The 16,307-nt window shown below is 46.8% G+C and overlaps 2 long non-coding RNA genes and 1 gene segment (V, D, J or C); all 3 read right to left on the bottom strand.

Moving 5' to 3' along the window:
• Positions 1–3,763: 3,763 nt before the first annotated feature.
• LOC114815954 lies at positions 3,764–8,194 on the bottom strand. The gene is made up of 4 exons (XR_005660669.1): positions 7,986–8,194; positions 5,925–6,121; positions 4,160–5,731; positions 3,764–4,041 (listed from the first exon to the last, which is right to left on the bottom strand). It is a non-coding gene; the product is annotated as an uncharacterized LOC114815954 (long non-coding RNA).
• Positions 8,195–8,367: 173 nt separating this feature from the next.
• LOC120638007 lies at positions 8,368–9,165 on the bottom strand. The segment is given in 2 exon segments: positions 8,368–8,771; positions 8,887–9,165. Coding segments are annotated over 2 exon segments (396 nt in total).
• A 1,264-nt stretch (positions 9,166–10,429) lies between these two features.
• On the bottom strand, positions 10,430–15,729 carry LOC100087465. 3 transcript variants are annotated; one of them, XR_005660670.1, is made up of 4 exons: positions 15,645–15,729; positions 13,742–15,271; positions 13,278–13,395; positions 10,430–10,960 (listed from the first exon to the last, which is right to left on the bottom strand). It is a non-coding gene; the product is annotated as an uncharacterized LOC100087465 (long non-coding RNA). The 3 variants fall into 3 exon arrangements; XR_005660671.1 differs by lacking the exon at positions 10,430–10,960 and adding an exon at positions 13,097–13,151; XR_005660672.1 differs by lacking the exon at positions 10,430–10,960 and adding an exon at positions 13,098–13,147.
• Between the last annotated feature and the right edge of the window lie 578 nt (positions 15,730–16,307).

Genomic DNA, 16,307 nt, shown 5'->3' with positions numbered 1-16,307 from the left:
TGTGGTCACCAATGTAGCACACTGGGGTTAAAGGTCAAGTTGACATGACTGGTAAGAGAGCTAGGCCGAGCTGTTCCCCAGACACTCAGAGCCCAGCTGGGGAGCATTTTCCTAGAACAAAGCCAACGGTTTCCTCCCCGGCCCCCAGCTGGGCAGCTCCCAGCCCTAGGTTCCCAGCCCCCACACTTCATGCCTGGGTTTGGGGATCTCAGGGCTCTGGAGTTTTTGTACAGGTCCTTCTGCCAGTCCTCTCACTGTGGACCTCGCTGAGAGCACAGAAATATACTCCCGAGTCCTCTGGCTGTAAGACCGTGATGGTGAGACTGAAGGACTTTTTTGCTTTCTGGAAAGACACAGAGTATCTGCCAGTTCTTGAGTTCTCTTGAACGCTAGAACCCTGAACAATAAGGTAAATCATCTCCCCAGTGGGAGGCTGTTTGTACCAGAACAAATAATAATAGGTGTAGCTCGTGCTGTAGGTGCAGGGCAGCGTCAGAATGTCTCCCACCAGCCCCGATGCTTCTGTTTGGTCCTGATAGATACTCTGGGACATGCTGGATCCTGCAGGAAAGAGAGAGAACAGGATTGGTCCATCTCCATGATGCACAGGGGAGTTGTTGGGACAATTAAGAACCTGAGATTTCATCATTCTTTTACCCAGGTTATCCAAAAGACCTGACATTCACTCACACAAACACACACACATACATCCACACACACAAACATATCAGCTGCCCATCCCCACATCCCCCATTGCCCCAAGGAGTGAGTGAGACCTGTGTCCCTACCTAGGCAGAGGGAGGCAGTGACTGCCCACAGCAGATTGGGGAGCGTCATGCTGGGAGCTCTTTTCCCTAGGAGAAAACTCTCTACTCTACTCTGACACCACGACTCAGCTTGTCCTTCGCTCTGCAAGACCACGTGCAGAGTCTCTGGTTTCACGTGATCTGCCATAGGATAGGATGTGAGGTTTTGAAGGGCAGGGGTTGCAGGGGGAGGGGGAGGCATGGGGAGGAGTTGCCCCATGAGTTTACGTATTGATAGATAGGGAATCTGCTGACTGCTGACTTCAGTGAAATGGGGCTCTCCCCTGTGTCTTCTCCTCTGACTCTCCATCCCAGCCTCTCCACAAAACCTCTGGAAGGCTGTGGCGGCTGCTGCTGGAGCAGTCACTGCGGCAGTGACTTGGACTCTGAGATCGAGGTGCCTGAAATTCTTCTCCTCTAGCCCCAGTACCCTCCTGATCTTAGTTTACATCTTTATGTGGCTTTGTTTCCTTTTTTATTCATCTTTGTCTGTGTCTTTGAGGGGCAGCAACCATGTCTAATTCCCAACTGTGTTATCTTTACAGAGTCTGTCAGTGTGAGCCCCAAGTGGGGCAGGAACTTTGTCCAACCTGATTAACTTGTATCTACCCCAGCACTTAGAAAAGTGCTTGGCACAGAGGGACAAGTGCTTAGTACAGTGCTCTGCACCTAGTAAGTACACAAGTTTCCCCCTTGTAGACTATAAATTCCTTGTGGGAAGGGAACATGTCTACCAACTTTGTTTATCAAACTCTGCCAAGTGGTTAGTACAGAGCTCTGCACACAGTGAGCGTTCAAGAAATATCATTGATTGATTGATATTTATTGAGTACAAACTTGGGAGAGCACAGTAGAAGTTGAAAACACAACTGCTGCCCTCGAGGACCTTCCACTCTCATGGATTCACTTCTCTCCCTTGATTTCAGAGGGACTGGAGCCCTGGGAGATGTGGCCCCCAGCTTAGGTGGAGAGCAAAATGGATGAAAATTGTCAAATGTCCCCAAAGATCTGCCTGGCTGAGCAGATTAAAAGATGGCCATTTTGCATCCATTATACATGCTGCCTCGGTTTGGTTCCTGGATCCCTATGGCCATTACAAAATGATTTTTAAAAAAAGACTGGTATATGGAGCCATAGAAACGGTTTGTCCCAGTGCTGCATGTTACTCCTGCTCCCAGACCTTAGGCCTGAACCCTAGATGCAGAAGACAATATGCAGTGATGAAAGCCCAGCTGAGGAACCGGAGATTGGGTGTCTACAGCAAAGAGCTGTGTTGGGGTCAGTGACCGCCCCCAAAAATCGCCAGAGTCCACTAGTGGGAACAGCCATAAGCACTAATCTGCCCTCATGACTGCTTCCATCTCTCCCCAACACCACTGACCATGTGCCATAATTTTTCCAAGTGTAGTCAGCCATGTAGCCTAGTGGGGTGAAAGGTCAAGCGTCGAGAGGGCTGGTGAGAGAGAAAGGTTGAGCTGTCCCCCATGTACTCGGAGCCCAGCTGGGGAGCATTTTCCAAGAACAAAGCCAAAGGTTTCCTCCCCAACCCCCAGCTGGGCTGCTCCCAGCCCCCATACTTCACGACTGGGTTTGGGGATTGCAGGACTCAAGGGTTTTTGTATGGGTCCTTCTTCCAGTCCTCTCACCGTGGGCGCACTGAGAGCACAGAAATATAGTCCCAAGTCCCCTACCTGTAACATCGTGTTGGTGAGACTGAAGGACCTTAATGTTTTCTGGAAAGACACAGAGTATCTGCCATTTCTTGTGTTCTCTTTCATGTTAGAACCCTGACAAATAAGGTAAGTCATTTCCCCTGTAGGAGGCTGTTTGTACCAGTACAAATAGTAATTGTGATAGCTCGTGCTGTAGCTGCAGGACAGGGTCAGAGTGGCCCCCACCTTCCCGGATGCTGCTGCTTGAGCCTGAGAGATGCTGTGGGCCATGCTGGATCCTGCAGGAAAGACAAAGAACAGGATTGGTCCATCCCCATGGCTCAAAGGGGAGTTGTCAGGACAATAAAGAATCTGAAATTTCATCATTCCTTTACCCAGGTTATCCAAAAGACCTGGCATTCACTCACACAAAAATACACACCCTCATACACACACACACACACACACACACACACACCAGCTGCCTATCCCCACATCTCCCTTGGCCTCAAGAGGTGGGTGAGACCTGTGTCCCTACCGAGGCAGAAGAAGGCAATGACTGCCCACAGCAGGGTGGGGAGCGCCATGCTGGGAGTTCTTCCCCCTGAGAAATGTCTCTCTGCTCTGACCTGAAACCAGACCTCAGCTTGTCCATTGCTCTGCACGGCCACGTGCGGAGTCCCTGGTGTCACATGATCTGCCCCGGTACAGGATGTGAGGTTTTGTAAGGTCATGGAGTCAGGGGGGAGAGGACATGGGGAAGAGTTTGCCCCATGACTTCATGCACTGATGGATGTGAATTCTGCTGATTGCTGACTCCAGTGAGATTGGGCTCTCCTCCATGTCTCCTGCTCTGGCTCTCCATCCCAACCGGCCTCACATCAGTGGGACAGACCAAAGCAGTTACAGCTTGACGCCTCCTCCACCAAACCTCTGTATGGCCGTGGTGACTCCTGTTGAGTACATCCCACCCCCTAAACACCCCACTTTGGCACTGTACTGATACAGATGAGAGCTCCTTCACAGTGGCGATCGTATATACAAATTCTACTCTAATGCCCTGCCCTCGGTAATGGCTCAATAAATATCATCACTGAGTTCAGCAATGATTGCAGCCATTCTCTGCTGGACCAGCAGGGCTGGGACTTTCCCATCTCCATGGAGACAGACCAAGGGCAGGTTTGTGTCTGCGGCTGAGGGAGAGAAGAAAACTCCATTTCCAGCACTGCCCAGACTCCTTGTCACTGCTGGGTCTGTTAGAGGTTTGTGTACAGCTCCCTCTGCAGCCCCGGTCGCTGTGTCACTCATAGCACAGTGGTACACAGCGGAGTCTTCCAAGGCGACACTGCGTTTCCTCAAGTGGAAAGACTTCTCAGTCTGATTGAGTTTGGCATAAAAACCATTCTGCTCTCCCTTTGACATGTCTCGCAGGAGGAACCGAGGGGCTTTCTGAGGAAACTGGACATACCAGAAGAAATTAGGGGAATAAGAAGATTCATAAATGCAGTTGAGAATGAGCGTTTCTCCTTCAACGAGAGTCACGTGGCCTTCTCTCTGGTTCACCGACTCTCCATCCGTCTCCTCTGAAATACAACAGATTGGGAGGAATTGGACATGGAACAAACAGGCTCCACGAGGGAGAGAAACTAACCTGAACGGGTCAAAGCCAACACCAACAATTTTCATTGACATTTCACTCACCCAACAGTAACCAGATCACAATCGCTGTGCCGAGAATAAAGTTCATGATCGGAGATTCTTTGCTCTCTCAGTAGCAGTCGCTCAGTGTCACACAGAGAAGATGAGATCCTAGTAAGAGACAACATTTTAAGGACAGCAGACATCCTGTGAATCTGAAAGAAATGGCTCTTTACTAGATGATCGTGCCCTCTTGTGGTGAAATCAATGAAGCGGAGGAATGTTCCCCAAAATCAATTCTTTTTTATTATTATGGCATTTGTTGGGTGCTTATTATGTGCCAAGCTATGTACTAAGCACTGGGGTGCGTTCAGGATAATTAGATGTGCAGAGACCTTCATCTCTGCTCATTTCTAATGGATAGGGTCATTGCTGGTGACACGAGAAAGTTGGTTTATGGACCTCAAAGTACATTAGCAAGTGCCCTCAGTCTGTTCTTAGGGGTTTGAGTCTTGTGGAGGATGGACTTAGTGGTATGTTTTCTTGCTCTCAGCCCCATGTAGTTTGGGGGTTTCACATTAGATTCTCCAGTGACTCCAGAGATAATAGTGGATTCCACTGGAATCCTTGAGGAATTCAAGCCCCCAAGCTCCATATAGATTGTGTCTTCACCCAACCCCAGTGCAGCCCACACCCAGTGGAAAGAACCCCTTCCTTCTTGCTATTTCAGGCTCATTTTGATGTTTCTCTTAGAAGCTGTGGTGGCTCCCAGGATCTGTTCCATCCTTGGAATGTCCTTTCCCTCTTCTGCCTCAACACCATCACTTTACTCATTTGAACCTCTAGGACAAATGACCTCCTCACAGAAGCCTCCCCAGATTTATCCCACTGGATTCTAGTTACAATGATCACTCTACCAAACAAGTGAAGCAGAAACATTTTGCCAGCTACATCCTTTCCTGTTTGTTTGGGTTGGGGTTTTTTTTTTTGGTGTGTGTGTGTGTGTCTATCTCCCCTTCATATTTTGAGAATTAAGTTTCTTTTTGCTTTCTTGGCTTCCCAGGTACAGTGACGGTTTCCTTTTTGTGTTTGATGCAGGGGTCTTGGGGTAGAGTTCTTGAGAAATCCTCCTAACTGACCAATTGAATGAGTGATCAAATGAATTTACTGAAAGGCTGACTGGCTACAGGTATTACTGCTCATTATACCAAAAGGCAGGTTAATTTCACTTTTCAGTCAGAGGTGACATCAATTATGGGCCACATAGCAGGATTCCCCAGTGGGTGTTTTGGACCCCCAGCTGCAGGTTTCTGTACAGGCTGCAGGTGTTTGAGGATCACTGTGCATTCACGGCACAGAGGTATGTGGCTGAGTCTTCGAGGTGAGAGCTCCTGATGTGCAGGGAGCTAGTCCCTTTTTGAGTATTGAGGGTGGCTGTTAATCTTCCTTCCTTTTTATCAAATCCATGTAAGCTCAGGATAAAAAGGGATTCAGGGCCTTTTCCAGCATATTGCCGGAACCACTGTAAACTATTAAAATTTTTAGTTGAGTAGTTGCAGTTCAAGGTGCTGTTCACTCCCGCGCGGATGCTCAGGGATGAAGGAGTCTGCTTCACCTCACTCTGGCCGCTCGCCCCTGTCAGAGAGACAATGGCAAACACAGAGGATGCTTGTCAGCTTTGCATTTTCCAGAAACCCCATTTTCCCCTCCCGGACCTCCCAGAAAATAGCAACTGAGCCGCCCTGAGCCCTGCTCTCTCCTTCCGTCGGCCTCATGGGGAACATTTCCTGGAGCTCCCCGTTCTACCCGCACAAACTTCCATACTCACAGCCCAGCTGAAGCCCCAGGATCAGTAATGAGGCTACCAAGGGCTTCTTCATCCTCCCTCAGCCGTCGGGGTCACTGAGGACTCAGTTCTGGACCTTGAGAGACTGACCAGTCTCCCCAGTCGAAGGGGCCTTTTCCCTGTCCTGGATGTTCCTGATTCTTCTTCTGCCCCAGACAGGTAGGGGTTTCCCAGCCTGGCTGCACAGACAATCACAGAAAAGTTACATCCTCCCAGGCACCTCCTCAAGCCTGCAGATCCAAATGAAGCATACGCTGTCCTTATTTGCAGGCAGAGATGTAAACACTCCCATCTTGTTTTGAGAAGCATAAATTCAATGAGCTCCTCCTCCTTTGCAGAACACTGTTCTAAGTACATAGTAACGAAAGACAAAATTCCTGTCTTCAAGGAGTTCTCACTGTTTTGGGGAAGGCAGACTAAAAGTCATTTGGAAATAGGAAATTAAAAGGGATGGGATGGTGGAAAAGGACATTTAAAAGTCTAAAATAATTGAATACATAGATAGATATGAACTGTTCCTGAATGCCATGGGTGACAATCTCCTCCAAGAGACCTTCCCCGACTAAGCCCTCATTTCCTCTTCTCCCACTCCCTTGTCTTGCCCTTGTACTTGGATTTGAACCTTTTATTCAGCCCTCCCTTAGCCCAGAGCTCTTGCATAAATAGCTATAATTTATTTATTTGTATGAATGTCTTTCTCCTCCCAGAATGTAAGCTTATTTTTGGCAGGAGATGGATCTACCAACTCTGTTATATTGTCCTCTCCCAAATGTTTAGTACAGTGCTCAATAAATACAATATACTGATTGATTGATCAGCAGTGAGAAAATAAGTTGTGCAGTGGTACCTGGAAGCTCTCAGTCTTCCTGTTCTTTAACAATTTTCTCTTCTAGCCTTTTCCTTTTGATGACTTTTTTTCTGTTTCCTTTGGCTTAATGGAAAGAGTAAAGCACTGGAAATCTAATTGCCAGTTCTGCCACTGGTCAGCTGTGTTCCCTGGAGTAAGTCACTTAATAATAAGGATAATAATGGGTTGTGTAGCCTAAGTATGTGGGAAAACAGGTCTTGAATCCCCATTTTGCAGTTGAGGAAACTGAGGCATAGAGAAGTGAAGTGACTTGTCCAAGATCATATAGCAGACAAGTGGGAGAACTGGGATTAGAATCCAGGTCCTCTGAGTCTCAACCCTGCGCTTTTTCCACTAGGCCACACTGATTCACTAATGCGATAACCTAGCACTTATCCTATCCCATCTTGATTACTGCGTCAGCCTCCCTGTTGACCTCTCTGTCTCCTGTCTCTCCCCATTCCACTCCAGTCCACACTTCACTCTGCTGCCCAGGTCATTTTTCTACAGTTCATCTTTCCCCACTCCTCAACAACCTCCAGTGGTTGCTCACCCACCTGCATCAAACAGAAACTCCTTACCATAAACTTTAAAGCAACCATTCACCTTGCCCCCCATACCTCACCTCGCTACTGCACACTTTGCTCCTCTAATGCCAACATACTCACTTTACCTCAATCTCATCTATCTCCCCACTGACCTCTTGCCCACAAACTGCCTCTGGCCTGGAATGCCTTTCTTCTTCATATCTGACAATTACTCTCCCCACCTTCAGAGCCATATTCTAGGCACATCTCCTCCAAGAGGCCTTCCCTGACTAAGTCCTCAGTTTCTCTTTTTCCACTCTCTTCTTCAACATCCTGACTTGCTCTCTTTATTCATCTCCCTGGCCCCCAATCCCGCAGCTCTTATGTACACATCCATAATTTATTTTTATTAATGTCTGTCTCCTCTTCTAGACTGTAAGCTTATTGTAGGCAGGGAATGTGTCTGTTATATTGTTGTTTGTACTCTCCCAAGTGCTTAATACAATGTCCAGCAAATGCTCAATAAATACAATTGATTGATTGACTTGTAAAATGAGGATAAACTAGATCGTGAACCCCATGGGGTCAGGAATGTTGTCCAATCACCTAATCTTATTTCTACCCAACATAAAGCTAGTGCTTAATTATTATATGGTCCAGTTTTCTCACCATTTTGAAATATCAGACCCAATAATGGCAGTAGAGAAGGAAAACCTTCCTCCACAGGATAGATTTTCAGAGAAGAGTACACCGAAGCGTTGTATTGCTGGTGGCCAGAAGTTTTGTCGCTCTTCTTCATGGACTGGGAAGAATGGCCAGTTCTGCCACTTGCCTTCCGTGTGAACTTGGACAAACCATTTCACTTCTCTGTGCCTCAGTTACTTCACCTGCAAAATGAGGGTTAAGACTGTGACCCCCATGTGGGACATGGACTAGTTCCAATCTGATTAAATTATATCTACTCCAGCACTTAGAAGTGCCTGGAAGTACATAGCAGGCCCTTAACAAATACCATTTAAAAAAAAAATGGTCCCTGGCCACTAACCCCTTAAAGGAATTTCTCATTCACTGGTCACTTCAAAAATTGCTCTGCCCAGACTCCACATCACTGCTGGATCAGGGGTTTGCGTGCAGCTCCCCCTACAGCTCCTGTCACCGTGTCCTTCATAGCACAGTAGTACACGGCCGAGTCTCTCCGGTTGACGGCTTGTTTCCTCAGATGGAAGGATGTGGTGGTCCTATCGTGTTTTGCATGAAAACCATTGCTGGCTTTCTTCTGCTCCTCCTCCGATGTGTCTCTCAGGAGAACCCGAGGGGCTTCCCGGGGAAATTGAACGTACCAGAAGAGAGTAGGTGGAACGCTGATTTTGTAAGTGCAGTTGATAGTGAGTGTTGCCTCTTCAACGAGGGTCAGTTGGTCTTCTGTCTGGTTCACCGAGTCTCCATTTGTTCCCCCTGCAACACAGTGTTTGTTGGGGGGGGGGGCGGAATTAGACACAGAAAAAACACGATCCATTGGGGTTAGAAACTCACCTGACTAGATCAGAGAAATTACCAAACGTTTACTTACCCAACACCAGTAAGGCCACAATTACCAGCCAAGGAGCAAAGACCATGGTCCACTGACTTCTGCTTTCTCAGTATCTTCGCCGAGAGACCCCAAGGAAAGATATGATAGCTGAAGAACGGAACATTTTTGCAGTCAGCAGACATCCTATGACTCTTAAAGTGTGTCGTTGCTGTATGATACTGCCCTCTTTTGGTAAAACATTGCAGAAAAACCTAGCAGCAGAAAAACTTGGGGAATCAGAGGATGTGAGTTCTAATTCTGCCCCAGCCACTTGTTTGTTGAATGACTTTGGGCAAATCAGTTAATTTCTCCATTCCTCAGTTTCCTCATATGTCAGATTGTGAGTCCCATGTGGAACAGGGACTGTGTCTGACCTGATTATCTTGCTCCTACTCCAGCGTCTAGTAGAGTGCCTAGAATATAATAAGCATTACCGGATAGTGCAATTATTATTATTTTTCTCTTGACCGGTTCTATGTTATGCCCTGATCTATAGCTCTGCTATTTTATAAAGAACAGGGTCTTAGAGGGCTTATAGTTCCCACAGGGCACTGTTTGGATCTGTCTGTCTCTTAGATCAATGAGTCTTGCGAAAGACGGGACTGTTGATGCGTTTCTTGTTGTGTAGTCCCATGTAGCTCAAGTATTTCACTGTGGATTCTCCATTGTCTCTAAATGAGGTTCACAATAGATCCCATTGTCCCAATCTCCCCTACATGGCAGCCCCAGACAACAGAATCCGGTATGCACCCAGTGGGAAGAATAATTTCTGCCTTGGAATTCCAGCCCTATTCTGATGCTTTCTTTCTCAGAGACTCTGGTGGACCCCAGATGCTTCTCCTTCTCTGTCTTTTCTCTTTCCCCTTAACCCATCCATCCCATCATTAGAATATCTAGGGAAAAAAGGCTTCCACCCAAAAGCCTTCCCAGAATGTGCCTCCTCCAAGAGGTTTTTCTCAACTAAGCCATTATTTCCCCTTCTCCCATTCTCTTCTGTGTCACTCTTGCACTTGGATTTGAATCTTTTAATCACCCCACTCTCACCCCCACAGCACTTACATACAGATCTATGATTCATTTATTTATATTAATGTCTGTCTTCCTCTCTAGACTGTAAGCTCCTTGTGTGCAAGGAATATCTCTAGTATATTATACTCTCCCAAGTGCTTAGTCCAGTACTCTGCCCATAGTAAGTGCTCAACAAATACAATTAATTCAGTGATGGATTACTGCACCAGGAGCTGGTTACACTAGTCGCTCCAGCAAGCCAGTGTACTGAAATCATCTGCCAGATATTTCTTGCCTGGTTGTTTTTGTGTTTCTGTCACGCAGTCACATTTTTAGAATTGAGTTTGTCCTCGTTTCCTTGTTGGATTAGAGGTTTCCCTGGGGCTGAGACAATCTCTCTTTAGGTATTTGGGGCAGAGCTCTCAGTGTAAGAATCTTAACAAAGCTTGCTGGCTGACTAACTGACAGTCCTCTAGATTGTAAGCTCATTGTGGTCAGGGAATGGGTCTACCAACTCTGTTGTATTTTCCTAAGCACTTGGTATAGTGGTCTGCATGCAGTAAGGGGTCCATAAATATCATTGACTGACTGACAGGCTGACTGTCTACAGGGAGTACTGCTCATCATATCAGGAGATGGGTTAATTTCCTTTGCAGTGAAAGACTTGTCAATTTATGTGTCACACAATAGGATACCCCACTGGAAGAGTGTGAGCAGGTGCCCCAGATGTAGACAGGACTTCCACACAGGCTGCAGGTGTCTGGAGATCACTGTGTCTCCACAGCACAGAGATAAGAGGCTGAGTCTTCGAGGTGGGAGTCCCTGATGAGCAGGGAGCTGACACTTCCTTCAGTCCTGAGGTTGGCTGTCAATCTTCCTTCCTTTTTATTATCTCCATTTAACCACAGGATAAACAGGAATTCAGGGCCTTTTCCAGCATACTGTCGGTACCATTGTAAACCTTGAAAATTGCTGGCTTTGTAGCTGCAGTTCATGATGCCATCCTCCCCCTCTTGGATGGTCAGGGATGGAGGAGTTTGCTCAACCTCGTCCAGGCCGCTCACCCCTGTCAGAGAGACAATGAAAGACACAGAAGACACTCATCAGCTTGACAATTTCCAAAAATCCCAACTTCTCACAAAGCTCCCCCCTCTCCACCACCACTCCCGGGAAAAAGCCGCTGAGCCTCACTGAGACCTGCTCTCTCCCTCCCTCGGCCTTGAGGGGAGCATTTCCTCGGGGATCCCCATTCCATCCCCACAAACCCCCAAACTCACAGCCCAACTGGAGCCCTAAGATCAGTAACAAGGCTCCCAGGGGCTTCTCCATCCTCCTCCCACGGCCGGGGCAACTGAAGACTCGGTTCTTGTCCCTGGGACGCTGACCAGTCTCCCCAGTCCAAGGAGCCGATTCCCTCTCCTGGACATTCCTGTTTCTCCTTCTGCCTCGGATAGGCAGGGGGTTCCTAACTTGACTGCACAGCCAATCACAGGCAAGCAGCATCCTCCCAGGCATATGCTCAAACCGGCAGATTCAGTTTTAGCATGAGCTGTTCCTGGTGCTTAAGGGGAAATGGAAACACTGCCATCTTCTGCTTAGAAACCCGATTGGCTCTACTGAGTTTCGAGGGTTTGCAGAGCACTCGACTCAGCATTTGGAAAAATACCACCGTCAACACCAACATCAGTGGTATCATCAGAGAAGCAGCGTGGCCTAATGGATACAGCACAGGCCTAGGAGTCAGAAGGACTTGGGTTCTGATCCTAAGCTAATTCCAGTGATAGAAATAGTCTTTGCGGAACAATAATGATGACAGTGGTATTGGTTAAGCCCTTACAATGTGTGAAGCGCTTTACTAGATACAAAATAATCAAGGCCAAAATGGGACTCATGGTCTAAGTAGGAGGGAGAACAGGAATTGAATCTCCACATCACAGATTAGGGAACCGAATTACAGGGAAATGAAGTGACTTGCCCAACGTCACACAGCAGACAAGTGACAAAACTGGGGTTCGAACCCAGGTCTTCTAACTCCCAGGCTGTGGTTTTTTTCATCTTTTTAATGGCATTTGGTAAGCGCTTAGTATCTGCCATTACGGTACTACTATTAGTTATAATTTGGGTACTTGTTAAGCACTTACTATGTGCCAAGCACTGTTCTACGCTCTGAGGTGGATACAAGCTGATCAGATTGGACACAGTCCCTGTCCCAAATGGGGCACACAATCTTAATCCCCATTTTACAGATGAAGTAACTGAGGCATTGAGAAGTGAATTGACTTGCACAAGGCGACATAGACAAGTGGCAGAGCAGGAAATAGGACAGATGTCCTCTGACTCCCAGACCCTTGCTCTTCCCACTAGGACACACTGCTTCCCTAGCAGAAAACAGGAAGCCAGAGAGATGTGTGTGAGGAACCAGCAAGCAGGTTTGCCATAGGGAGAACATGAGGGATATGAGGTTGATTAGAACAGTGGGGTAAAATTGTGTGGTTTTGCTCTCCAGAATGTATTTGCTGTTTGCCAATTATGAGGTTTGTCTGGTTACTGAGGGGTCTATCCTGGCCTCTGTGGAGCAATCTGGTTTCTGTTTGGAAGCTGAGCATTTAATCCTTTGGGGTTATTCACAGTTCCCTACTCCAGCCTCTATGTTCCAGCTGCACTTTCTCTGACTTCATCCCAGCACAGATGTTACAGTTCTTTGGCTATTTCCACATGTTGATCCGGTATTGCAAAGGAACCAAGGAGAGGAGGGAAATTGCCCAGAGAAAAAGATTTCAGAGAAGGGAAGGGTGGGGAGTAGCATCTCAAAGGATCAGAGACTTTTGTCCTTATCTTCCTGGAAATCCCACATGCAGGTGGTCACTGGTCACAGAATCCTGCAGCCTTTTCCATCCACTGGCCATGTCATGTGCATCAGCCTTATTAACAGAGGAAGGGATTGAGGTACTGAAGGACAGAAAGAGCATGGGAGGAAAATGCAGGAAAAGAAATGTGCAGACTGAGGAAAACCCCAGCTGGTCTCTGATGGACCATCAGGACCCGGAGTTTCCTATCTCCATGCAAGCAGCCCCAGAGTAGATGTGTGTCAGCAGCTGAGGGAGAGAAGGAAACTTCACTTCGAGCACTGCCCAGTCTCCACATTGCTACTGGGTCTGTCAGGAGTTTTGAGTACAGCTCCCCCTACATCCCCTGTCACTGTGTCACTCACAGCACAGTAGTACACAGCCGAGTCTTCCAGGGCCACAGCTTGCTTCCTCAGGTGGAAAGATGTCGCACTCTTATTGATTTTGGCATGGAATCCATTCCCACCTTCCCCCTGTTCTTCCTCAGATATGGCTTTCAGAAGGAGCTGAGGTCCATCCCCAGGATACTGAACGTACCAGAAGAGATAAGGAGAAGAGTAGGTAGTTTCATAAGTGCAGTTAAGAGTCAGTGTTTTCTCTTCAGCGAGGGCTATGTGGCCTTTTGTCTGATCCACTGAATCTCCATTCGTCTTCTCTGAAACACATTGGGAGGAATTGGACACGCATATAACAGGATGCTCGAAGATTAGAAACTAACCTGAGCTGGTCAAAGCAAAAAACAACCATTTCAATAGCAGCGATAGTAATTATTAAGCACTTATTGTTTGTAGAACATTATATTAAGAACTGAGAAAAATTAAACGAGTAGGTACGAGACACAGACCCGACTCTCAGCCCTCACCATCAACTAATATAAGTATGCCTTGTGGGGAGGACTGGAGACATACTTATCAGGAGCAAAAAAAAAACCCCACTGACAGAATAAAGGACAAGGACAAATAGACAATGCACAACCAAGAGTCAGTAGGCATTTTACTCACCCAAGAGTAACAAGATCACAATTAAAAAATCTGGAGGGAAGACCATGGTCAACTGTTCTCTGCGCTCTCAGTATCCTCTCTCAGTGACACCCAAGGAAGAGGTAAAGGTAAAAAAAAATTACACGTTGGTTGACATCAGACATGAAAATCCGGAAGAAATAGGTCTTTACTGGGAGATAATGCCCTCTTGTGGTAAATCTACTGAGGTGGTGATGATGATGATGTTGTTTGTTAAGCACTTACTATGTGCCAAGCACTGTTCTAAGAGCTGAGCACTGTGCAATGGTTTCACAGGCCATTTCTAGAGAATGCACTCTGCTCTTTTCTAAGAAGATTATAATAATAATAACAAAAACACTTTGATATTTGTTAAGCGCTTACTATGTGTCAATCACTGTACTACGCGCTGGGATAGATACAAGGTAACCAGGTAATGGCAGGTGGCAGGTAAGACAGCTCCCGCTGCAGCTCCTATCACTGTGTCATTTGGAGTACAGTAATACACAGCCAAGTCTCTCGGGGCAAGGGCTTGCTTCCTCAGATGGAACTACTTCTCAGTCTTATTGAGTTTGCCATGAAAATCGTTCCTACTTTCCTCCTGTTCTTCCCCAGATGTGCCTTTAAGGAGGAGCTGATGGCCTTCACTGGGAAACTGGATGTACCAGAAGAGATAAGGCAAAGAGACGCTGATATCATAAGTGCAGTTGAGAACAAGTTTGCTTCAGTAGCATAGATGCTACAGTACTTGGGTTATTTCCATGTGTTGGAGCCAATGGTGTGAAGGATTCATGGAGAGGAGGAAAATCTTCCAGAGAAAACATTTTCAGAGAAGGAAAGGATGGGATGGGGCATTTGAGAGGATCATGGACTTTGGTCCATATCTTCATGGAAATCCCACATGCAGGTGGCCACTGGTCACAAAATCCTGCAGCCTTTTCCATCCCCTGGCCATGTCATGTGCATCAGCCTGACTGAGAGAGAGGAAGAGATGAGGGTGTTGTAGGACAGAAAGAGCAGGAGAGGTGAATATAGGAAAAGAAATGTGCAGACTGGAGACAAGCCCAGCCATTTTCTGTGGGACTAGCAGGGCTAGGAGTTTCCTATCTCCATGGAGACAGCCCCAGAGCAGGCGTGAGTACTTCACTCCACATCCACCTCTGCCCAAACTCCGTGTCACTGCTGATTCTGTCAGGGGTTTGTGTACAGCTCCCCCTGAGGCTCCCATCTCTGTGTCACTCACAGCACAGTAGTACACAGCCGAGTCTCCCACGGTGATGGCTTGCTTCCTCAGGTGGAAAGACGTCTCAGTCTTATTGAGTTTGGCATGAAATCCATTCTCACTTTTCCCCTCTTCTCTCCCAGACATGGCGTTTAGGAGGAACTGAAGGCCTTCCCCAGGAAACTGAACATACCAGAAGACATAAGGGGTAGAGCCTCCAATTTTGTAAGTGCAGTTGAGAGAGAGTGCTGTCCCTTCAACGAGTGCTACATGACCTTCCGTCTGGTTCACCGAGTCTCCATCCGTCCTCCCTGAAACACAATGGATTGGGAGGAATTAGACACTCATAAAATAGGATCCTCGAGATTAGAAACTAACCTGAGCTGGAAAAATCAAAAAACAACCGTTTTCAGTAAAAACAGTGGTATTTATTACGAGCTTACTCTGTGCAGAGCACTGTACTAAGTGCTGGGAAAAACGTAAACAGGTAGGAATTTGACAGAACCCCTGCTCTCATGTCTCACGATCAATTAATATGTGTGTCTTGTGGGCAGGATTGGTGACACTAAAAACACTAAAAGCATAGAAGACACTAAAAAACTAAAAACCCCAAAAGCATAAAAGACAAGGACAAATAGACAATGACCAAAAAAACCCACAAAGGTCAGCAGGCATTTTACTCACCCAAAACCAACAAGATCACAAGTACAGAGCCGGGAGGCAAGAACATGATCAACTGATCTCTGCTCTGTTGTATCCTCTCCCAGTGGCACTGAGGGATGAAGTAATGGTAAATATATATATATATATGTAACATTTTGGCCAAAAAAGACATCCTGTGAATCAGGAAGAAATGAGTCTTCATTGGGACATAGTGCACTCTTGTGGTGAATTGAGTGCGGTGGTGCAATGTTTTCTCAGATTATTTCTGAGAAAGAGCACTCTGCTCTTTTCTAAGAGGATTATAATAACAATAATTATTATTTTGATTATATTAAGTGCTTACAACGTGTCAAGCACTGTACTAAATGCTGGGACAGATACAAGATAATCAGGTTTTGACAGGTGGCCGGTAAAACCCAATTTATGCCATTCACATGACATTGGTTGGTGTCCTCATAATGTCCCCATGGCACTTAAGTTTGAGCCCCGTGGTGTCTGGAGATTTCGCAGTGGATTTGCCCTAGTCCCTGAATGAATTTCACAATAGATCTCATTGGAATCCTCGAGGAATTCATTCCCCAAATCTCCCCCAACCCGGCAGCCTTCACGTGATGGAGGGAGTCACCTCCATATTGGAGTTCCAGCTCCATTCCTATACTTCCCTCTCAAAGACTTTTGGGGTTA

The sequence above is a fragment of the Ornithorhynchus anatinus genome, chromosome 13 (genome assembly GCF_004115215.2).
Source record: "Ornithorhynchus anatinus isolate Pmale09 chromosome 13, mOrnAna1.pri.v4, whole genome shotgun sequence".
Lineage (NCBI taxonomy): Eukaryota > Metazoa > Chordata > Mammalia > Monotremata > Ornithorhynchidae > Ornithorhynchus > Ornithorhynchus anatinus.
The sequence above is the reverse complement of the archived record's forward strand: the minus strand, read 5'-3'. Positions and strand labels throughout refer to the sequence as shown.